Consider the following 24,729-nt stretch of genomic DNA (forward strand, 5'->3'; position numbering starts at 1 on the left):
CATATACCTAAAATGTGGAATGAAAAGGGGGCACAGCCAACACCGTGGCCAGGATTTGCAAATAGCTCAACATTTTATAAAGGGCTTGTCTGGTCACTACAAATTTCCGTTATGCACAGGAAGGGGGATAAATTTCTGATTGGTGGGACCTCAACAGATCATGAGAATCATACCCAAAAATGAACAGAGAAGCTGAACGCCCCTGCACCTTCCTATATTAATTGCTCTAATGTAGATAGGTACATGTATTATTTTAGTTAGGGTACATCAGACCCCCATTCACGTGATTTGTCGGGGTCCAATGATCAGAAAAGTATTAAATTGACAACTCAATGGGCCAAAAAGTGAAGAAATGTCTCTAGATAAAACATGTATCATGACAGATGATAATCTACTGGTTGTCAAGCTAAACCTGTACCTGAGGATCTGTCATTGTTTTGAGTTTGCTATAATATACAGTGTAAACAAACCCACAACTATGAAAAGTGCTGATTGTTGACCCATAAGCTATATTCCCATTATATTTCCGTTCACTGACAGCAAACAGACATCTTGCACATGGGGAGGAACTATGGTTTCTGAAATGTTTTGCTATTAAATAATATTTTGGAAATGAAAAATCTACTCCCCACTTTTTCTCTTGGGACTCGCTCTACCACTATTTTCGCACTTGGCGGACAAATAAGAAAGGAAGCGTCTGCCACCTTCACTTCCAGCACTGTCCAGGACTGCAATGTATTTCTTGCTGCTTCCCTCCTCTCTAGTGTCCTCCTCATCCGTGCATTCTTAGGTGATGAGGGGACTGTTTTGCAGCCGGCATAGAGAGAAGCAGTGGGCTCTGGGGACCATCTGCTGGACGGGGTTCCAGGGTCTACTTGTGTTGGAGCGAATTATAATTCCAGATAGTGTGAGCAGTCATTTACAGAGGTTCTTCTACACAGAAATGTCATTCTATAAAGTCTACGTTAAAGTGCTCTCAGTGTGTACATGCAGTCATGTGCTAAAAAAGCTTGCTAGGAACGTACTTTGGAAGGGCAACATTTTTTTACATGAAAGTGCTAAAGAAAACAGGTCAGCACTGAGACTTTACGTCTTTGCAAATGCAAACATGAAAGGCTTGCACCCCAACGTGAGGCACAGAGTTCGGGTCTGCTGGCTGCAGGATGAGGGCACACAACATAGCTGGCTAAGCCGTTAAATGTAATGCACATTATTTTCTTTTGTCCACAAAGGGTTAATGTTGACTATTTCTAGGGGAAAAATTACACTACTGGGAAACAGACTCAGGGCTCAGCCAAGCCCAGCCCACTTTGCTTTTTGGGATGACTGTAGGGATAGAGTATGCGGACTGGCACCTGGTGTGGAGGAGGAGATGAGCCTGGGGTGGGAGGGCACGCAGGGAAGGATCAACCAGACAGAATTATTTAAGATGCTGCAAAAGGTTCCTTCAGCAGAAAAGGGAGAAAGCAAAGAAGTCACTCTCTACATCACACTAAAGACTCAACCTTTGAAGACATTTGGATCCTGCTCTCACCTCTCACGATGAACATCCCATTCTTGTCCTACATTGGCATTTTTATGCTTTGTCTAGCAGTCTTGCCTTCCCTTTCTCAGAAAGCTCCCAAGAAAAAGTCCCCTGTTGCTAATGGCTTCCTGAAGATGCCTGGCTGCTGTGAAGAGGTCAAAGATTTAAAGGTCCAAATTGCCAACCTGAGCAGCCTTCTGGAGGAGCTGACCAAGAAGCAGGAGACAGACTGGGTCAACGTGGTCATGCAGGTGATGAAGCTAGAGAGCAGCCAAAAGCAAGTGGAAAATCGCATGACCGATGCTGAGGAGAAGTACTCAGAGATGAACAATCGAGTAGAGATCCTGCAATCCCGGGAGCAAGCGGCCCAAACGCAGACCCAAACCACAGCAGGTAAGAGGTGCCAGGTATTCAGCATCACATCTAATGATACCTTTAAGAGTCAGTTACTAAGCAATGCACATCAACAGATGCAAACACTAAGCTGGTAGCCGCATTCCCAGTAAATGAGGATCCAGCAGGGACTTGCTTTAAGACTCTTCCCAGGCCTCGCCAGTAATGATGCAGAAGAGGCACAGAATCCCCTCCACCCACCAACACCATAGCCCAGATTAGTGTCAAGATCTGTAAAACAAATCTAAGACTCATTCCCTTGGGGGGAAATCAAAGCTTAGACTTCTATTCACTGACAAGTGGTGGGTGGAAGGGGAACGCAGAAGGTGGAGCGCCTAAAATGTCTCTATATGCCCAAGGAAGAGGAGGTTCAAAATTACGTTCGGTATTAGAAATGTCGCAGGTGTCTAGGGGCAGATTTTGACAGGCAGAAGTAACATAAATCTGTATGGAAAGATGGGATAGCTGGAGGCGGGCTACAGGTGGTCCTTGCACACATGCCTTAGAAAAAAAACTTTATGACTGCTTCTAAGAAAATGCCTGGAAAGCGTGACTGATTTACAACATATAGGGGGCATATTCTAGAGGGAATATAACAAGGAATTTACAACCATGACATGACATTGTTTTTATTCCCCTTCACAGATGCCATTTATGACTGCTCCACCCTCTATGAGAAGAACTACAAGATATCAGGGGTCTACAAGATGCCTGCCAATAGTTTCTTAGGAAGCCCAGAGATGGAGGTGAGAAACGGACCATTCCTATTGTGCTGACCACTAATGTATGAGCCTTCCTTACTGATGCTGTACATTTATTGCCATTAGGTGTACTGTGACATGGAGACGCAAGGAGGTGGCTGGACTCTCATCCAAAGGCGCAAAATAGGTCTGACCTCCTTTAACAGAGAATGGAAGCAGTACCGGGACGGCTTTGGCAACATCCGTGGAGACTTTTGGTTAGGAAATGAGAATATCTACCGACTGACCCGCAGGCCAACAGTCCTAAGAGTGGAGCTAGAGGTGAGTATGGCACTAAGTAGTTTAGTTCTTACTTACTTCTAACTTACTTTGGTGTTTGCAATCCTCAAAATATATAAGATCTCTGCTTCCAGTCAATTAATAGCAATATTAACTGATTACATCTGCACTGTTCTAATACTTTTTGCTGTTGAGGGTTTGCTATTAGAATGAGTCTCTATGGACCCCAGACTGACTCAATCAAACTATCAGGACTGGAAAATGGGGCTCATATCTTTTAATTAGACCATTTCTAAACCGAGTACAATGAACATGACGTACCCAATTTAGTTTCCTTGTGAATTCCTCTGGTCTATTATCAGAAGCAAAATAAGAGTAATATATGAGTAACTGATAATGAATCTTCAAAGTGACTTGTTATACAATTTTGTCTTGTGTCTCATTGACACCTTTAGTACCATGTTCTGTCCCGTCTTACTTCACGCCCATGATCTGCTTGCAAAACTTAGTCCCACCATTGTCTGTTCTTAAATTTAGGATTGGGAAGGACACGTCAGATACGCAGAGTACGCCCAGTTCTCCATCGATAATGAACAGAATAGTTACCGCCTCTTCCTGGGCAACTACAGTGGAAACTCTGGCCGAGACTCTCTGCGCTACCACAATAACACCGCCTTCAGCACCAAGGACAAGGATAATGACAAGTGTCTGGATGACTGCGCCGGGCTGCGCAAAGGTAAGCAGGACTCAACCAAAAGACCCCAGTATTTTCATTAAACTTTACAATTACCTCCCTGTAACATCCCTCTTTATACTTTACAGGTGGCTACTGGTACAACTGCTGCACAGACTCCAACCTTAATGGCATTTTCTACCGCAATGGTGACCACAACAAGCACACAGATGGTATCAGCTGGTATGGCTGGCATGGGTCCACATACTCTCTGAAGAGGGTGGAAATGAAGATACGTGCTCAGGACTTTCAGCAATGAAGGGGGCAGCCTTAGTTTCTGAGAAGCCATAGAAACACCTCAAGTAGTGCCTTCAACAGGCGTAAATACTAAATACCTTTTGTTGTAAAGTCACCTGCTCTGTGTATATATAAGCAACTAGATCCACTTGGGAAGCCAGAGACACCCTAAGCAATGGGAGCAGCAACTAGAAAGCCTATGATTGGTGGCTCACTTTGCCGATAATGTCATGATAATTCCAATGAAAGAAGCAGGGTACCCTGGGGACTATCAATGTCATCAAATGACACTATTAATTATTACTTCCTTAAAAGTGGAACCTGAGAACCAACACCCTTAGAGATGTTTATATAGGGAACTAAACACCAGAACAACCACTAGAGGATAAGACAATCCCTCCAATCCCCAGTAGTACATACATGACAGATCAAATCATGGAAAAGACTGTGTACATAGCTCATTCCCCGCGATGTGATTGTTTTACTTACTGTAATGTCTATTTTTATTTGCTTCAGGAAACTGGAAAGATAATTATACTATTGATCAAAAGGTCAAAAATAAAGTTTTTTTGTACAAAAACTAATTCTGCTTCCTTTTATTTGTCCCTGTACAATTTAAGTGATATGGCATAATACTAGAGATCAATGATTGTTATATTCAGAAAACAGATACAATGCAAGGATCATTAAATGTAGATATAAATATAAATTGTTCACATTACAGTGAGGTACAGGGAATCTGTTTACAGAATACACAAATTATACATGTTAGGATAGATTCCCACAAGTTCAGTCAAATACATCGGTCCAGGGATAGGAGAATAAGCAGAGCCAAGAGGCAGCTGAAGCGCTCAGCAAACAGAAGGGTGACATCACATGTTATCACTTGGTCACTTAGCTTCTCAAATCTCATTACACATTTTTAGTTAACAAATAAACAAAGATAACCACTCTTTACCAAAATCGGGCATAAACAGGTCCCCTGGGGGATAAGGTCCCATTTTATGAGCAAAAGAGCAAGGCAGGGGGCCATTACATTATTACCACTGCTTCCAAAGAATTCAACAAGATAGGTGACAGATTACATATAGGTCCAAAATGAATTTAAGCTGCTATACACATGATATAAGAATGGAAGTATATTATAAAATATTCACTGCAATATGTATCTGGATGCAATAAATGAACCATCAGCACTAAAATATCACAGTATCTCCTACACTGTAAGCAAAGAGTAGTCAGAAAGCTGCACAGTGTTTGACAGCTGTCATCTGGATGAATAAAAGTGTGGAATTTCTGAAGATGCTATTATTGTGCTTCAAAAAGAAGGGATGGTGGTGAAAGGTCAAATGTCAAAAAGACGACCACACATACGGAGACACACGTGCATTGTAGCTTACTTACCTAATAAGGGACTCCAGTATTGCGGGGGTAGGGCCTTTTTGGAATTCCAACTCTTTGTAATGCAGCGCTTTGGCATAAGCTCGGCATTTGGATGCTCTTTCTCCAAGGAGGACCACCCCATTGTCATCTTGCAATGGCAAAGGGCCCTAAAAAAACATGACAGAGAGCAAGGTAATAATTATTATTATTATGTTTACAAAAGAACAAATGAAATCTTCCACCTTTATAGTCCAACGTATATATGGCTTGGGCTATAAAAACAATAAACCTCTTGTACTCCACTCGCTCCTGTGCGCCTGTCACTTATGGTCTCGATTTGTATATAGAGGCCAGCAGTGCTGTACCGACCACCATTTGTGATGGTCAGTACAGCACAACAGCTGAAAGGGAGCATGTAGAAAGGAGAGTATAAGAGGTTTATTGTAGTCACAGGCCCCACTCTCCCTGCCATATATATTTTTCCTTCACTCCCGAAAAACCCCTTAAAGCTGTGTCAATTACTGACTCCTTTTTCAGCAAGGGTTACAACTTCCACAGAAGATACACTTTGGAGTCACTGCATACCTTATCACTGTGCTCCATAAATTCTGCCAGATTCAAAAGGGTCTGGGTAACCTCAGCAATGTCTTGTGCGGTCAGGGCCAATTCAATGCTGTGGATAAGTTCATCCTGTTGATCTTCATTCAGTTCTGACCAGCAGGAAAGGAAGGCTGCATTGAACAGGTCTCTGAATTCAAAACAGAAAAAAAACACATTCAGCCACATACAGGTTAACTGTGATCTATCACTCAAATCGTGTAGTAGATGACCCACCTGGCCAAAGGGTTATAAGCTTGTGCCAAAGACCAACACGAACGAAGAGATGGAGAAGAAGAGTCTTTAAGTAGTTCCACACTTAGTCTTCTGAGCCACTCCAACCAGTCATCTTTGGAAACTCTACGAGTTGCTCCCCAGGCCTGACATGTCAACAAAACCAATAAGCTTTAAAAACACATCTGGAGCCGAGTGTTACAGACACAATGGTTTCCTACATTACCTTCTGAAGATTGGTGGTGCTGACATGCAGCTTCTTCATAGGTCCGCTATCTAAAGGGCCACTTGCAAACAGCTCTCCTAAGTTTCCTTTTACTGTCCGATGCTGATAAATCAATGGATCCTCTTCTTCATCTGCGAGAGTATACCCCTAGTGGTAAAATACGAAAAGGATTAGGGAATTCAGGCAAATCAGAGAAAGACCAGGTGCTTAAATGATGAGATCAAATATAGATTCAGGTTTATGTAAAAAAAAAACCCCTTATGCCTTACCAAAACAATGCAATAAGCCCTTTTTGGGGACAATAGGGACTGATATATTTTTACTATTGCATAACTGGTCTGATTACCTTCAAGATTCTGCAGGTCAGCACCTCATATCGCTGGTGTAAAATTCGATGTTTTAGCAGTACCTTGTTCACCATTGGTATAAATATCTGGTACTGAGAAGAAATTTACAAGTATAAAGTTATTCCAGTTACACTCAGCACTATAGACACTATTTTTGTAAAGCCTGACGGATATCACTATACCTTCTTTCCCAACTGAAAGACTAATGAGGAGAGGGTGTCCATGGCAGTCTGTCTCAGCTCAGGGCTGACGTCTAAGGTACGGACTATTGGATGGATGATCCGGGAAGCATAATCTGTGAAATCCAGCGATTCTGTCAATCGATCCACTGTCTCTAGAGCAACCCTGGAGAGAAAAGAAATTTTTTATTGTTTAAATAGTTACCATAAAGTCTTTGTCGTCAATGACTACATCTAGGGTGCAAAAACTAAGCAAAAAATATTGCAGGGAATAGCTACCCTTTAGTCCTTTACAATAATGGTTCCACCTGAATGTTATGCGTCTCCAAAACTGCTGCATACATTGGACAAGATGCTGTAGGCTTTTTAATCATTACCTATCTACTCCCCCGATAAAGTACTTATATAACTTCTTATGACCATAGAGAGTATAACCTTTTTACACCGTTACATATTTGGGTCTGTGGAAACTGTGAGACGTCACATATTTTTTCAGACTGAAAGCTAAACCATCTGTGCCTGGCCAGAGGTGCTACTAATAAACATAAGGATATGATTCTCTGGGGCAAATCTTTTACTACTGGACACATAGAAAATATGACTTCACAACTGGCATTTACAGTGTAGCTGTCCTTTTCATGCAAGCTACAATTTTAGGGTCCAAAACAGTCACTCAGAGAGAACAAACCAGATTCTGCTGTCTGCTAATTCATTTTAACCTATATACTTCTGAAGCTGCATCAATCTTGTGCTTTGCTTGTTTAGTAAGGATAACACAAAGCATTATTCTTCTTTGTTCTATGAAAGCAAAGAGGGAATTTCTGTCTCCTTTACTCCAAAATACAGCAGGAACCCAAGCACATTTCACTCCCATCTCTGAACTTTATAAACTGAAATTTTGCACATAGTACATTAAATGGCTATTATGTGGAATAGAGCTGGGGGTGACTTTTAGATAAGAACACTTCTGACGTGTGCAACTTTGCTTTAGTTTAATAAACCATGGCTCCTTCTGGAGATCAAGAGGAACTACTCGTTACCAGTAATAAACCCTACTCACATGATATGGGATTTATACAGCATGGCTGAGGGCCTTCCCACTGGGCACTTGAGTTAGGTCACCAAGTTCCCTGTGTGAATGGAGCAGCGGTGTGCATGTGTGACTATCACTCCATTCACTTCTAGGAAACTGAATGAGATGGCCAAGTACACCTCAGTGGTCAAGTTTTATCTTTCTGCACCGTTAACACAGAGGAAATGGCAGTCCTCATTCAAATGATTGTTAAGGAATGGATAAAAAAAATGTTAAGACAATGCTGTCTCTTGTATGATATAAATACAGCAACTAAAGTTTACAATATGTTTTTAAGTTTCAACATCCGGCATAAAGAATCAATATTTAAGTAAAGTAGAACGATGGAATACTTACTTTCGGGCTTGCAATGGAGTATCTTGGGCATCAAAGAGCTTTACAATAGGTGGTAAGATCAGATGAAGGTAATCATCTAGATTGGCCCCAAACATTTGTATTGCATTCAAAAGCTGAGAAAGAAACCATTATTAATGTGCTGTAAACAGAAGCTGAATGTACTCATTGGGTTTCCAAACTTAGAAAACCTTTTGATGTTTTACACAGCCCGAGACACCTTTTGGGTGAGGTCACATGGTGAGTTTTTGCATGTTTACCATACGTTTGGATAGTTTGAATCAGTTTTTTTCCATTGCGGAAATTTAAGCAGCTGTGAAAATGTTAATACAGTACTTCCAAAAATAAAAAAGAGACTGCTTTGCCAAAGATTTATCCATATTTTACCTTAATAGTCACAGAACGTCCAGGACTACTGTCATGCATGAACACTCGCAGCATATGAGGGATGAGCTGGGGCAGGTAAAGCTTGAACTCTCCTCCTAGTGCAAGTACAATCTGTTCAATCAGCAAAATAATGGTGCTCTGGATCGGGTTATTCATAGTCCAATAGTCCTGCAATGACCAAGATAAAAAGAGATTTGAGTTATCAGAAAGACAATCATACATGGTTGTGATGCAGGTCAAGCCATTGTGGCAGACACAGAGGTTCAGGCTGCAACCCACTATCATGTAAAACAAAACAAAAAAAATAGTTTGTGTATATAAATTAATAGATGTAACCAAACATGCAAGATTTTTACACCATTTATTATTTAGATTGTGTATAGTCAAAGCAGAAGAAAATGTTCTCATCTGTAATCCCAGCAATGAAGCAAAAATTGAATTCAAAACTCACCCTTATCAGGGCAAAGATGTCATCCATATAGGGGCGGATGTGGCTGCGCACAAAGGAAACCAACATTCCCAGCTGCTGGAACATAAACTGCAGAGAACATGGGAGAGTGAAATTAATAAGCACATCTACTTTTCGCATTACATCATGAATCTGTCACATACAATGCACACAACAATATGAGAAACTGTATGATTAAATATCAGAGATATTTCAATCATATAAAACAGGAATATAAGGTCGGTGCCACACGCACCACTTTGTCTGCGTTTGAAAACGCAAACAAAGCCGCGCCTACCGTTTCTATGGAAACGCCTGCGATTGGGAACGGGCCACCGGTGTTTTGCGTTAATTTCATGCAAAACACTGGCGGCTTGTTCCCAATCGCAGGCATTTCCATAGAAACGCTAATGCGATCAGCCCGCGGCCTGCCCCGGTAGACGCGACTTTGTCTGCGTTTTCAAACGCAGACAAAGTGGTGCGTGTGGCACCGGCCTAAGCATTGAAGTGTTTGTTTAGTTTTACAATACATAACATGCATTTGTAGGACCCCTCTGTTTGGCTACATTCACATGTGGCAACAGCTAAGGAAAGGAGATTTGCCTAATTACATTGAATTAACATTTGCATTTACAAAATGCAAAGTTATGGCATTGGGGAAGATGCATGAAGGTCCGGTCACATGTACCGCTATCCCTGTGCTTAGAAATGCAGTGCTAGGGTACGGGAGCAGGCCTAGGGTCGTCGTGTATGCGCTCTATGAAAACACATGCGATCAGTAACCAGAACCCGGTGTCTTGTATTGTATTGTTAATGCATCTGTAAACACAGCGCTAGCAGTGCATGTGACCGCACCCTTAATGTGTCGGTCTTCAAACCAGTGCAGAGTAGAACTAGACAGTTCTTTGCTGTGTATCTCATACGTCCACAAAGGGTGGCATATATATAGCCAAGTACATATGTGATACATATGATATGAGATCCACAGTTCAGAGGCCTAGAACATCAGCTCAGTGGCACCTAAAAACACAGCAGTATAAATGTGCTGCCACAGGGTGCGTTTTTAAGCACACTGAAAATGCATGCTTTTTGCATGTTTAAAGAGAACCTGTCACCAAGGACCTCATTTATACTGTGTAGTCCCAGGGGTTGGGCTTTGGTTTGGATGCATTTCATAAAACAACATGTGACTTGTCTGTACACCACCTCCCTCCCCCGCTGGTGTCAGCTTACCAGGCTCTGTGAAGGAGCAGGAAGGAGAGGCTACACAGGAGCACAAAGGTGGGGCCAAGACCTGGGAAGTCTGCAGCACAGAAAAGTCACATGTTTTTTGAAATGCATCCAAACCAAAGCCCAACCCCTATGACTTAACAGAGGATTCTGTCAGGGTGCAAGGTAAGTTATAACACACAATTATATTGTAATGCAAATGCTTAGAGAAAGCAGAAAGGCAGATTTTCAATGCAGCCGTAATGGGCTTCTGTAACCAGTCTTTAGTGAAAATGAGATCCCTGGTGACAAGTTCCCTTCAACATGTAGTGCGGTCACATGTGGAGTCTGTGATTAATTTTACATGTGAGCATTACAGCCAAGAAGAGGAGATTTACCTAATTGCATGTTGTTGTGATGAGTTGTGAACGCACCCTTACCATGCGTTTTTTCTGGTTTGAAAGAGCAATGAATGAGCAATGAAGGAAAAACTTCATTGCTCATACACTTCCAGCAATGAAGAAAAATGCTTTCAAACCAGCCAAACCCATTAAAATGCAAACGTCTTACACCTTACTAAAATTATTAAAAACGCATCAAACGCCACGTTTGACCAGACCCTAATACTGGTGAATCCTACTATATGCCTCATATTAATTGGTCTCATTTGCTGTGCCACAATATTGAATAGACTGGAGCACAGACTGAATTTTCTGGCGCAGCCAGACCCTGGAAAAGATAGATAACTGCCAAAAATGTATCTAAAACCCTCAAGAAATGTAGCACACTGCATTTCAGGTACATTAAACTTACAAGACGCACATATTAATGTGATGCCAACACATGAGTTAACATTACGTTAACACTGGGTTTATGTATACGCAAATGTTACAAGCAACATAATTAGGCAAATCTCTTCTCAGCTGTTGTATTGCATTTCAAAACATAATGTAAACACAGCATCTTCATTATTTCCCTGGCCTCATCTACATGAAAGCCAAAGACTTAGGGTGAAGACACACGTAGTGTTTTTAGTTTTTTTCAGATCGACAGGTTTGACTAATTATTTTAATTCAAATTGGTCAAAAACGCATGCGGTTTTTAACGCATGCATTTTTTCCGATCTGAAAACGCACTAACTAAAAACGGCCTAAAAACGCCACGTATGTCTTCACCCTCAGGATGTGGTCACACATGGGGCACCACTATGGATTGCTCGTTCTGTAGCACTTTATAGATCTACTTTATATGGTGACAGTGAATATCCCTTACAGTGTATTCCCACCAGTACTGACAAGGTCCTCTATTGAAGCACCTATAAAATATATCCTAAATTTAGGACATTCAAAAAGGACACTCATACTCCATACCCAGATGATACAGATGATTCTCAGGGTATATCATTCACTGTGTTTTTAATCTATTATCCCCATGAACACTTGATAGCACTGCTATTTTTCGATTATTGTTTGGTTATATTAAAAGTTACATTTTATGTTAATTTTCTGTCCGGATATGGGCACATTTTCTGCCAATGGCAGTTTTGTAAAAACACGTTCCCAAGAAGTCACCCGGCCCTCGGGAACACTCGGCTCCTTAACCCCTTAAGGACGGAGGGTTTTTCGCCTCATTTCTCGCTCTCCAACTTCAAAAATCCATAACTTTTTCATTTTTCCGTGTACAGACCTGTGTGAGGGCTTATTTTGTGCGTAACAAATTTTACTTTCCCGTAATGATATTTATTTTAACATGCCATGTACTGCAAAGCTGAAAAAAAATTCCAAATGTGGAAAAATTGAAAAAAAACCGCACGTGCGTCACGTTCTTGTGGGCTCAGTTTTTACGACTTTCACTCTTCGCTCCAAATAACACGCCTACTTTATTCTTTGGTTCGGTGCGATCGCGGTGATACCAAATTTATACAGGTTTTATTGTGTTTTAATACATTTTCAAAAATTAAACGAATGTGTACAAAAAAGAAAAAAATTTTTTTGCCATCTTCTGACGCTAATAACTTTTTCATACTTTGGCGCACGGAGATGTGTGAGGGGTCATTTTTTGCGAAATGAGGCGACGTTTTCATTGCTACCATTTTGAGGTCTGTGCGACATTTTGATCATTTTTTATTTCATTTTTTATGTTATGTAAAAAGGTGTAAAAGTCGCATTTCGGACATTTGGGCGCCATTTCCCGCCTCGGAGGTCACCGCCGGCCGTAACCGTTTTTATATTTTGATAGATCGGGCATTTTGGGACGCGGCGATACCTAATATGTCTGTGATTTTTACTGTTTGTTATGTTTTATATCCGTTCTAGGGAAAGGGGGGTGATTTGAACTTTTAATATTTTATTAATTTTTTTTATTTTTTAAACTTTTTTTTTTCTTTTTTTTTTCACTATCTTTTAGACCATCTAGGGTACATTAACCCTAGATAGTCAGATCGCTGCTACCATATACTGCAATACTTCTGTATTGCAATATATGGCATTTTTGCAGCACATTCATTACAATGAGCCACTGGCTCATTGTAACGAATATGCAGCTGCCAGATAGCCTCGTGTCAAAAGAAGACACGAGGCTACCATAGCAACTGATCGCCGCCCCCCGATGACGTTCGGGGGCGTGGCGATCGAAAAAAAGATGGCGGCGCCCACGCGCCGCCGTCTTTTAAACGCCGCCGGCGACTTTGCCGGCGGCGTTTAGGGGGTTAATAGCCGCGATCGGTGCAAGCACCGACCGCGGTTATTAGCGGTGGGGGTTTTGTGCAAAATGCAAAAACCCCCACCTTTGTATGAAGAGGACTCAGCCCGTGAGCCCTCTTCATACATCCCTTATACCTCTGCGCCGTAGAGCTACGGCGCAGAGCGTTAAGGGGTTAAATGCCCTCCTTCCAACAACAAGCATTTGTGCTTGCAGCCGCACTGGGGAGCAGGCAGCTCCGCATTTTGAGACAGGTTTTCCTGCAAAATCTCAAAATGTTACGCAACTGTTATTCAGTTATCTGTGTAGATAATTTTCACATCTATGCTGTAGCAAGTTTTCTGCATGCAATTTACCCTGATAAACCAAAACTTTAACTGCTGAGCTCCCTCTAGCGGTGGCTGAAAAAAAGTTCGTGAAAACTATACAGACATTTTTGAGCTGTTAGTGATAAGGGGTTATGAATACTTTCTTTTTTACTTACTTTCTCCTTTTTAATATGAGGTGGAAGGTTACTTACCTGAGGTGACATTAGTCCTGCCCTCTTCTAGGCCAAAATCCAACAAGAAAGCACAAGGGGGAAAAGAAAACGGAATTAGACCGATTTAAATCAAATCTTTTTTCATTGGCAGACATCAAGATAAAGGCTAGAAGAGCTAGATACACCTTTCTGAACAAATCTGAAGCCACTTCACAAAGTAAACTCTCAGAGAATGGATCCCACAAAACAGCTTAAGTCTGGTTAATGGGTTAAACAAAAAAAAGATTATTTCTCATCTGATTAATCTCCAGTTCTAGTTACTTCTTCCTCCACCTGGATCTAAAGCTAAATTTTGTAACCAGATGCTATGTCCACCCCTTTCTCCATTAGTGCTTATAAGCTGCAAATGTATTTTGCTCTGCGAAACACTGGAGTTTCTTCATAACTTACTTGAGGAGAAGGTTGGCGAGACTGCAAAAAGAGAAAAAAACCCCAAAAAAACAAAAACACAAAAAGAAAAAAATAATCTATTTTAGAAGCCGCTCATCTAAATGCAACCTTACCACAAGAAACTGCACTGTCACAATATTACAAATGACATAATGAAGCGCAAGAAGCTCTAACATCAGATAATTGCTACACTCCATTAACATGGCCCTTTTCCTGCAGATGGATGTGACACTGTCCTGGCCACAAATGCATGCACTTTCTGGAGATGGTGTGTGCACAAAAGCAGATACCATCATATACAGCGGACATCTCTCCAAACCAGAACATCTAATGCTAACCATTAAAACATGTTAGGAGCCACGGTCAATAGCAAGAAGCTTGACAGACAGCAGGGACCACAGTATGCTGATAGGCCTTTGGCTGCTGTGAAAACCTGACAAGGACCAGAATTTATGGAACACCATTTATTATGTGACATGTCCAAGCAGTTTAAGAAAAAAAAAAAAAAAGGACAAAAAAAAAAAAAAATCTGTTAAAAATATTGTTACAAAAGTACAATATAAAAAGGACAACACAGTACATTTCAATGTTATACTGAGATTTAACTATAACATATTTCAACCACAAAAAGAAAAAGGAATTGCTGTTTTTCCTAAACACAGCAATGAAAAAATTCTTGCAGTGGTAAACGACTAAATATAAAACAATTGTACAGCTAGTCTCACAAAAACAAGCCCCTTAACATCTGCTGGCCCGGCCGGGAACAAAAAGACATGCTGTGGGGAGAAGAGGACGCCGGGAGTCAGCGCCGGAGAGGGAGTACTAACTTTATTTTTTTTTTTATGGGGCCACCCCGCTGGGCATTATACCAAAGGGGCCACCCCGCTGGGCATTATACCAAAGGGGCCACCCCGCTGGGCATTATACTAATTGGGAGGGGCTGCTGATGAGGGAAGACTACTGGACATTTTATTAGAGTAGTGGCTGCGTTTCCCACCCTAAGCTTATACAGGAGTCAATATGTTTATTATTATGTTTTTTGGTGGTAAAATAAGGTACCTCGGCTTATACTCGGGTTTATACTCAAGTATATATGGTAAGTAGTTCACAGTGTTATATGGAAGCAGACAGGGACTCCTACCTCTCTCGCGTTGTTGTCACACAAACGGATAACGCTCAGAAAGATCGGCATGACTTGTGGCAAGAACTGCACACACTTCAGTCCTAGAGATTTGAAGATGAAGGTGATGGCTTGCACTACCATAGTGTGATGGTTGGACAGAGACTGGTCCCTCAGGATCCGCATGAGAGTCACTACAGATACTGCCGGATAGAACTCGTCCAGGGGCAGGTTCCCCATGTTAACCAGCATTTCACTGGTGCTGAAATCGGCTGAGGACAAGCAGGAATAGAAACAAAAAAAAATTAATTTCAAACTTGATGACCAAATGCATCATAGATGAAAATGATGTCTCAAAGTGTAGTATTACCAGAGTCCTGATTGGTTTTAGATTCGGATAAGCTCAGCGCCGAGGCATCTCTGGACTGGTCAATCATTCCAATATTTACTTTGTGTTTGTAAGGGTCCAAGGCTCCAAGCAGACCCAGCACCCGGATCGCCTAGAATGAAGAGAAAAGATCACATTCCTTTCTTTGTTTTTATTAGATTATTACAGGAGTTGCCATCTTGACCCAACTCTAGTAACAGTGTATAGTGGTATACAGTGCAATCTTATCATCAGGTTTTCACCATTCAACCTAATGGCAGGTTCCCACAGAAGTCTTCATGCTGTGCCTCATACTTTTTTCTATAAAAATCTGGGATCTAGCTAAAATCACTTGTAAAAAAGTTGCTGGAGACATCACAAGGGGTGTTTGTTCTCTCCAGTCGAGTCACTGTGTGACTCTTCCGCTCCCTCATCAATGAGTGACACACTGGCTGTGTACGGTTCGCTGAGGAGAATCCCTGAGGAAAGGGGCAATGAGGGTGTCACGGCGAATCGGCTGAGGAGAAAACACACACCTTGTACCCTTTGAAGTCGAATTGCCACATACGAAAAATTCGCTAAAAATGCCCTGGTCATTAAAGCATTTTCAGACCGCCTCACTATGGCGTTAAAGGGGTTGTCCATCTCTGTCCATGGCAATGTTATGTCACACAGGTGTACAGCTCCTTATAATCACCGAGAGTAATCAGAACTGTGTTATAATTTATACATAAAGCATATTGGAGAATTTGTATAACTTTTAATAATAAAGAATACAATGGTTCTTTACAGGGGCGCACAGAGAGCTTCCGGCAAGCTGGAAGCTCCCATCCAATGCCATCTCCCAGCGCCCTACAATGCTGAGAGATAGGGACGGATTTGAGTGGCCGGCCACCTCTGCCGTCCGTAAGGTACCTGCGCGCGGCTTCCGTGCCCCTGTGCAAACAGGGGCATGGATGAGACAGAGCACGGCGTGGGACATCAGCAGCACCGGAGGAGGCGAGTACACATTTATTATTTTTTAAAAGCCTGCCCCAGCAGTGCCCAAAGTTATTTATTAATCTTCGATAACCCCTTTAACCAATATGGGAACCATGTGCCACTGTAAGCCTTACATAACAGGTATACATCAAGAAATCTTTCGGAAGCAGACCTTAGATAGCCTCAAACACCAGGCACACACAGCTTAAGTGACTAAAAGCGCAGTGGTTTACCTCCCGGCGGATCCCCTGGCTTTGCTCAGTTTTCAGGAAATTAAGCAGCACCTCCAGTAAAGATGGATACTTTCTGTATGGCTCAACCACATATCCTGTGCTGGCCACCAACTGTCCCAGAGCCCATAGGGCAACCTATGAAGGAAGAAAAAGGAGTCAGTCTACTGACTAGAACAAATGCATTCATCTCAGATCTTGTCACCGATATTGTGTTGTACCTGTCTCTTAGCCAGTAAGGAGGAGTCCTGTAACATGTCCATAATAATCGGGAAGAGTTCATCCATCCACTTTCTCATCTCTAATCCGCTGACCTGGTTATATGAAATCAGTTGCACAAGGAAGAACACATTTTAAAAGGTATTGGCAACAGTTTTTTGGTGCATTTTAACACTAATATAACAAATTTTTTACCATTCACACAACAGTTTTGAGCAACTGGCAAAAAATATAGTGAGAAGTTAGTATGGTATACCTTATGGAGGAATGCAGAGACATTTATGGAAGGCGAATTAGTGTTGAAGTAAAAAAAGAGATTGAAGAAGTGCCATCTATTTAGCCAGTACAAAGGGGTTTATCCTCAAATTGCGTTAATAAAAATGTCATATCCTAACACCTGTTACGTGAAGAAACAGCCCAGAACAAAGCAGGATTACTAAAAGATCTCCTCAGCCCCTTTCTAAGCATTTTTGTTTCGTTTCTGTATGTTTTCAACCTGGCACCCATAGTACAATAGTTAGTTATTATGGGTCTGATTGAAGGAACTCTCCCTGCAGTGGTCATGAGGAGGTGCTACGGGCATACCCCTCTCCTCTGTCTTTACTCCCTTTTGATTTCAGTTCTAGAACCTGTGCATTGCATGCCATCCATCTTTCTCTTCTCTCTATGGCTGCATGTGCACTGCGCGCCATGGTTTGTGAGGTCACAGATCACAGGAGACTCTCTAAAAATGTGCAGGGACAAGACCAGGTATCAAAGGGGAAGAAAGACTGAGGAGCAGAGAAGAGTGCCTGCAGTGTCTCTTCAGGACTGCGCTGGAACGCTGCAGAGAGAGAGAGTTCCTTCGATCGGACCCATAGCTAATTAGCATACTAAGGGTCCTAGGTTGGAGATAAAGTTATAGAAAACATACAGAAACAAAATGTGTATGCTTAGAAAGGGGATTTAAGAATGCTGCTTTGTTGTTGGCAGTTATTTCAGATGACAAGTATCCTTTAAGTTCTTCATGTGTCATAGTTTACATAAGTATTAGTGCTAAAGCCACATTATGTCATTAGAGGACATATGCCATTGCTGGGGTCCCAACAGTCAGAACTCAAGCTATCAGACACTATTCAAATCTATCAGAGTTGTGTGATATGTCACAGATATGTTCCAATAAAGGTCAAGATGTTGGTCATACACTTATTTTGTTTACACTGGCTAAAATCACTCCAATTTTGAGAAACTGGGCCTATTTTGTGCCTTTCTTTTTTACAACTTTTTTTTTTATAGTTTAAGTTCTAGTTTGACGATTAAAGAAAGCAGCAAATATTAATGCTTTGAACTGTCCTTCCATACCTGAGCCAGCTCGCCAATTGTGGCCAAAACATTTGTTACAACTCCTGGATTGGGATCTGGATCACGCAATTTTAAGATCAAAGCCTGAAAATAAGAAAAAGAATTAAGGTTGACTGTTTCCTTAACACAAATTTTTATGTCAAGTTAAATACATTAGAAACAAGGTTTCTTGATGTTCAAGAAAAGCTTACCTTAAGAATGGGCTCCATGTATGGCCGGATCAGGCGTGGGGCATTGGATACAAGGTGCCCTAGCATACGAGCACTTTGCTCCTTGTTCCTTCCGACACCACTGTGCTCTAATTCTGTCAAAATCTAAGGAGGAGAGAAAAACAGATTAGTCAAAAATTACAAGTGAACCTATAACACTATCTTGCATTTGAAAACTTGATAATGAGCCTCTTTGGACAACTTGAATTCTAAGAGCAGAGGTGGGGAACAGAAAAGATGTACCGTTTCAGCAATCCAAAAGGGTTAAGCCTAGAAGATAGAGCAAGCGGACAAAATGACTTACTTGGATGAGCATCTTACGAAGGAAAGGCATCACAAAGGCAGGGTTCATACTGCTTAGGCGGCCAATAGTGCAGATGGACAGCTCTCGGATTTCAAAAACTTCATCATTCAGTGCCACAAACAGAGCTTGCAGATTCTCAGCCTGAGCCAAGTGACTATCAAACCGTTCATCCAAGGATGCGAGTACACAGTAGCGGATATCAGGATCTGCAAGATAAAGCAGGGAGTAAAGCTTTATCCCTAAAAAAACAAAAAAAAAAAACAAAACAAAACAAAAAAATCAGCTTTACCTGGGTCTGTAATTCCAACCACTAGTAGTTTGCTCAGAACATCAGCCACCACTTGGACAGCAGTATGGCTGACATGGCCATGTCCACCAAGAATCTGCATTGAGGGAGTGAGAAGACGAGAGCACGTGCGTGCAGCTTCCATCCGAATTTCTTTGTGTTCACTATTTAGAAAGTGATCAGCACAGTGTCGCACAAACTGGGTTAACGAATGACCTGTATAATAACGTATAAGACCCATAAGGGTGGATGACGATGGTAGATTCAGAAGAAATGGTAACAAATAAAGTACAACTCCTGAACTGATTTGCTGAGTTTAGTTTAGTTGTTCTACATATAGGCAGGTAAATCCTGCAGAAAAGTGAAGCGCGTTTGTGAGAACAAATTGGCACGTGCAAAACCAGACATAACCACTTAACGCTCCATGGCATACTTGTAAGTCATGGGGCACTTAAGGATGTATGGGGAGGACTCACGGGCCAAACCCCATTCATACAGTCATCAGGGAGTGACAGCCTGGAGTGTGTACAAAACTCCTGGCAATGTAGATGTGCCACTGGCACATTGTAACAGATCAGTAAATACACTATATACTGCAATACAGCTGTATTGCAGTATATGGTAGGAACAATCATCCTCCCTTTCTCTGAAATTGATATAAAAATAAACAAATAAAATCATAAACGTAAAGGAAAATAGCGCCTAAATATTGCAACACGTACAATTTGCAATGAAAAGTGATTAAGAGATCATACAGTCCACAAAATGGTAGCCATGAAAACATCATCTTGCTGCATAGAATAATGACATGTTACACAGCTCAGTACACCGAAGGATGAAAAAGTTATTAGCCCCCCCATTCTTGTGATCTGTGGGGGTCTTATCACGAAGAGCCCCACTGATAAGCAAGTTAGATCCTATACTGTTAAACAGATTTCTTGCAGTCCCTTTCTGCAAACACATGCACTGCATAAGAAAAAATGATAGAACAACTTATTACCTTCAAATTCAAAGGTGCCTAAAGTGCGAAGAGCCAACGTAATACTACCCACATCACTAGCTTCAGGGATATTAGTGAGACTGGGTGAGGACAGCTGTTGTGCAAGCCCTTTCGGCATCCCAGGGTGCCGGAGTGGTTTGTGCATAAGAACCAGTGACAGCATCTTTAAAAGTCCATCCTGAATATCTTTCTTCAACAGTGGGATGTGCCGACTCAGGTCATAGAGCACAGCTGTTAAGGCAGGACTAGACAAAAAAAAAAAAAAGTAAAACACAGCAGGTTAATATAAATATCTTACAAGTACAATTATATATCACTGTAGCTTATAACAAACTTACCTCAGTCCAACAGACAACATAGGTTCCAGTAATTCTTTTATTTCCTGTTGCATTGGAGCTCCCATTGCTCGAGCCAACATACTAATACAAGTAAAAACTGTGGCATCTACCTGCATAGATTTCTGTCTCCTACATGAAAAAATACAACAGTGAAAAGTGCAGTATACAAACCATTACATAAGGTGACCACATAATGCTAGTTCTGGCTGTGTAATAGGTTTCAAACAAAGACCAGATCTTGTGTGTTGAAGCAGCAGAACAACTCCTAGCATTTAATAAAACAGCAACATGGACACACTCACTTGTGAGCAAAATCCTTAGGAGGGAGAGCAGATTTGACATGTTCCAGGATCTTCGGCAGGTAACAACGAATCTCTGACCTTACAGCTACAGAGATGAGTCCAAGAGCTTGAAAGGCCACAGTACGCTCCTTCTCTTTGCGTACGCAGCTCAGTAAGTGGTTCATTGTGTCAGGGAGATATTGATCTGCTATGAAATAGAAAAACAAACAAGATGGGATTTAATAGAAAGTCAAATTCATGTAATAAAACAGAATTAGGCAAACACAGATTCCTTAATTTCAATGCAGACTACAGGCCATCTCCAGCTGACAAAGTACAAGTATTATTATTTGTAGAGCACCATTAGTTCCATGGTGCTGTACGTTCAATAAGGGGTTCACAAGCATTAAAACAAGAACAAATGCAAGTACAAAAGACATAAAAGTACAGGGATCTGGAACAAGTGGAAGGAGGCCCTTACCCGTAAGGGCTCACAATCTATATGTGAGGGTTTAAGGAGAATAGCTTTGGGATTATTGTGTGCTGTAGTGATCCTAACCAGTAACATTTGAAGGTTTGGAATGTAGGGTACAGTCTGACGTATTTTGGTAGAGCGTTTGGGGGATGCGCAGGAGAAGTCCTGAAGACAGTTGTGAGAAGAGAGGGAAAGAAGGTCTTGTGGATGTTACATTTGGGATGGTATTGACCGATTGGAGATATACGGAGGATAGAAATACGGAGGACTGCTGCTCAGTCAGGCATTTCATATGCTAATAACAATTAGTGATTTAGACATTGGCCCCTTAACTTACATTTCAGAAAATACCTTCTAAAAGCAAAAATTACCTGTGAACGCTGATGGTCTGAATGCTGCCAGACGCGGGAGAACATTTAAAATAGTCATCTGGATCAAGGGGTTCTTGCTACTTCTGCACTTTAGAACCCAACGACAAATCTATGAGAGAAGAAATAAACAGACAGCACATTACTTGCATATACAAAAACAGGTATGAGAATGTAAAAGGAAATGGCCATGAAAATAGCCCCTTACTTGGTCAAACTTTTCTTCTATTAATTCTCGACATGCACGACTTTCAACCAAGGTAGACTTTTCTGGCATTGGGGCAGTTCCATATCCCAAAATCCCCTGTTGTCCTGTGTAGCCTAAGAGGCTCAGCAAAGCATTTGTAGTTTGGGGTTGCACTGACTGAACACTGGCAAACGGGGTGATATGGCGGGGCTTTAAGCCAAACGTCATAAGTTCCTTGCAGTGTTTGTCGTGGACCTGCTGTTGCTGAGTAATCTCCTCCATCTCCTCTCTCAGCCGCTGCAAGTAAAAAAAGGAAACATATATTGGAAACTCGTCTCTAATTTTTTAGAATAAGGTCATGCCAGTGATCAGGTAATAATTGGGTGCTTAGCCTCAATAGAATCAGAATGAGCTTTTATTGCCTGCAAATGTTGGGTGCAGCAATTTTATACATTTAACATGTAATTTACATGGGCAGCTATGAGATAAATTAGTGATGTGAATTTGCAGGGAGCTGCATCTAAGTCACAGAATCAGTGAAGGTACCAAACATTGGACCTCCACAATGCATAAAGAAAGAAGCCATCAATTTATAAGCAGCAACCAATGTCTTGAAAGGGGTTGGCCACTTTACCTCATGTTTTTTGTAATGTGTGTGTGTGTGTGTGGGGTGGGGGGGGGGTGTGTGTAGGATATTAGTAATTTGCCAATATACTATAAAAGTTCTGCACTGCTTTATGGAGATGCAAATTAAAGCCTCCAATCTTTTACCTCATCAGCCAGACATTCCTGTCCATAAAATGGCTGTAGATGGAGGGTCATATCATCTCTGACCATGAGCAATTGCCCTGCCAGAACCTTGATCTTATATCATGAATACTATAAACCAAAAACAATATGTCATACATACATAAATACTGTAGAACATCTAACAATAATATGTACCAGAAGAGCCTCTTTGAAAAATCACATAAAATACCAAAAGAAGAAGCAAAAGAGGAAAAGAAACACAAGGCTACAAAATGAGTAATGGAAAAGTGATAATCTTTATTACATATCAAAAGACATAAACTATATAAAAATAAAAGATAAATGCATCACAGGACAAGATACATAATGCACGCCAGGTAATAGGTCCTAATAAAGTAAAGTATCAAAAGAGTAGTATAGATAATAAGTAATATAAAGTCACAAAAGCACATATAATATAGCAAGAGGTAATAGACCATAGTATACGTATACATGCTTACAAAATGCAATAAGGTGAGGAGTGTACCATGGCTACCAACAGATGTAAGTCCAACGTGACAAGAGACATAACATGATCAGTGATAGATAAGTAAAAAAAGTGGCGAAAATAACGTTGGAGAGACAATAACAGGACAGACTATTACCTGGCGTGCAACCCCGACGCGCGTTTAAACCGCAGCAGGTCTTTGGCATCCCTATCTATCACTGATCATGTTATGTCTCTTGTCACGTTGGACTTACATCTGTTGGTAGCCATGGTACACTCCTCACCTTATTGCATTTTGTAAGCATGTATACGTATACTATGGTCTATTACCTCTTGCTATATTATATGTGCTTTTGTGACTTTATATTACTCATTATCTGTACTACTCTTTTGATACTTTACTTTATCAGGACCTATTACCTGGCGTGCATTATGTATCTCGTCCTGTGATGCATTTATCTTTTATTTTTATATAGTTTGTATGTCTTTTGATATGTAATAAAGATTATCACTTTTCCATTACTCATTTTGTAGCCTTGTGTTTCTTTTCCTCTTTAGCTTCTTCTTTTGGTACTTTATCATGAATACTATTCTGGTCCTGGCAGGGTAATCTTTTATGGGCAGTTAGAGATCACATGACCCTCCTTCTGCAGCCACTTTATGGTCAGGAATGTCTGGCTGATGAGGTAAAAGACAGGAGGCTTCAATTAGCATATTAATAAAGGGGTGCAGAACTTTTAAAAGATATATATCGGTAAATCACCTAATAACCTGCCCTCCACACCTCCAGATACAATACAAAAAAACCTGCGGAAAAGTGGCTAACCCTTTTAATAATACCATTTTTCTACATTACCTCTCCTTCCATGCTGCTGATTCTCACTAATTCATTAATAATTAATAGGGCACCATGAAGCCGGTCATCTCGGTTCATTCCTTTCTCCTTGAATAATGTTTCATCAAATCCTTTCTCGGCTTCGACATATGTTTGCTGTACAAAGGAAATTTAAAATGAGGAAATTAAAAAAAAAAAAAATTATATATATTTTCATGGCTACTATGCCATGTGAATTAGCGGTTTCTGAACAGATCAAAGTGCCAGACTACTACTGTAGGCGTGGCCACTGGGAAGCCCAGCAATTACTCTGTGACCTAAGAGTGCAGTACAGACTGGGAACAAATGTATATCCAATGCTTCAGTGATTCCTACCTTGTACCACAAAGGCTTCTGTAGTTCCTTGGGTTCCCGCTGTGTTGTCAGGATCAGGCAGGCTCTCAGGGCAGCCACGGCTCCCTCCCTAATAGCCTGTTTTGGGTCCCACACAGCATAGAAGATGTTGTCAAAGAAAGACTGGACCTGCTGAAAGAAGAAGGTAGGGGCACTGACAGCGAGCTCCTTCAGCACCAGAACCTTTATAAAAGAAAAACAGATATCAGCACATAAAGATAAACAAAGAAGTTGTGGGATTGTTTAAGTGGACGTCAATAAAGAACTTACCCCTGCATGTCTACGACCTTCATTGCGATCAGCACCCAGCCATTCCAAAGCACGCTTAACCTCAAATTCTACATACTCAGCAGTAAAAGTGTCCCCCGCCATAGCAAGGCGCCCCATTGCTTTGGAAGCCATCTCCATGACTACAGGGTCACTGGAGGGCAGCAGGTTGCGCAGATAATTTGCAAATCTGCTAATTCGTGTGGCATTTCCACCCTCCACTCCCATCAGGCTCACTGAAAGGAACAGGAGGATACAGTGAGCATACGACGAATTGTCTCCTCCTAAAGAACGAGTAGTCTAAATTAGTACAATGAAAATAATGCAGATAAAACTTAAGGAGAAAGTATGTATGT

At 41.2% G+C, this 24,729-nt stretch overlaps 2 protein-coding genes across 11 annotated transcripts in view; one reads left to right on the forward strand and one right to left on the reverse strand.

The window, feature by feature from the left end:
• Positions 1-24,729, reverse strand: part of MTOR (mechanistic target of rapamycin kinase) — an 82,386-nt gene that overhangs the window by 51,372 nt on the left and 6,285 nt on the right. For 4 of the 10 annotated variants that reach the window (XM_072156412.1, XM_072156416.1, XM_072156408.1 and 1 more), the window contains exons 4-29: positions 24,377-24,657; positions 24,089-24,289; positions 23,735-23,869; positions 21,663-21,938; positions 21,458-21,566; positions 20,633-20,819; positions 20,331-20,459; positions 19,993-20,237; positions 18,996-19,208; positions 18,707-18,912; positions 18,385-18,507; positions 18,194-18,277; positions 16,855-16,947; positions 16,637-16,771; positions 15,426-15,555; positions 15,077-15,327; positions 13,525-13,551; positions 9,099-9,185; positions 8,648-8,815; positions 8,264-8,376; positions 6,838-7,000; positions 6,655-6,747; positions 6,309-6,455; positions 6,086-6,228; positions 5,837-5,999; positions 5,273-5,418 (exon numbers count right to left, since the gene is read on the reverse strand). In XM_072156412.1, coding sequence (XP_072012513.1) covers positions 5,273-5,418; positions 5,837-5,999; positions 6,086-6,228; positions 6,309-6,455; positions 6,655-6,747; positions 6,838-7,000; positions 8,264-8,376; positions 8,648-8,815; positions 9,099-9,185; positions 13,525-13,551; positions 15,077-15,327; positions 15,426-15,555; positions 16,637-16,771; positions 16,855-16,947; positions 18,194-18,277; positions 18,385-18,507; positions 18,707-18,912; positions 18,996-19,208; positions 19,993-20,237; positions 20,331-20,459; positions 20,633-20,819; positions 21,458-21,566; positions 21,663-21,938; positions 23,735-23,869; positions 24,089-24,289; positions 24,377-24,657 — 4,048 coding nt within the window. The remainder of the gene's footprint in view (positions 1-5,272; positions 5,419-5,836; positions 6,000-6,085; positions 6,229-6,308; positions 6,456-6,654; positions 6,748-6,837; positions 7,001-8,263; positions 8,377-8,647; positions 8,816-9,098; positions 9,186-13,524; positions 13,552-15,076; positions 15,328-15,425; positions 15,556-16,636; positions 16,772-16,854; positions 16,948-18,193; positions 18,278-18,384; positions 18,508-18,706; positions 18,913-18,995; positions 19,209-19,992; positions 20,238-20,330; positions 20,460-20,632; positions 20,820-21,457; positions 21,567-21,662; positions 21,939-23,734; positions 23,870-24,088; positions 24,290-24,376; positions 24,658-24,729) is intronic. The other 6 variants (XM_072156418.1, XM_072156415.1, XM_072156417.1 and 3 more) reach the window with 4 other exon arrangements.
• On the forward strand, positions 1,432-4,452 carry ANGPTL7 (angiopoietin like 7). Its single transcript, XM_072156407.1, has 5 exons — positions 1,432-1,918; positions 2,564-2,664; positions 2,746-2,940; positions 3,436-3,634; positions 3,721-4,452. The coding sequence occupies exons 1-5, from the start codon at positions 1,543-1,545 to the stop codon at positions 3,888-3,890; spliced, it is 1,041 nt and encodes a 346-aa protein (XP_072012508.1). The 5' UTR covers positions 1,432-1,542; the 3' UTR covers positions 3,891-4,452.

Source organism: Engystomops pustulosus, chromosome 6 (genome assembly GCF_040894005.1).
Source record: "Engystomops pustulosus chromosome 6, aEngPut4.maternal, whole genome shotgun sequence".
NCBI classification, from domain to species: Eukaryota; Metazoa; Chordata; class Amphibia; order Anura; family Leptodactylidae; genus Engystomops; species Engystomops pustulosus.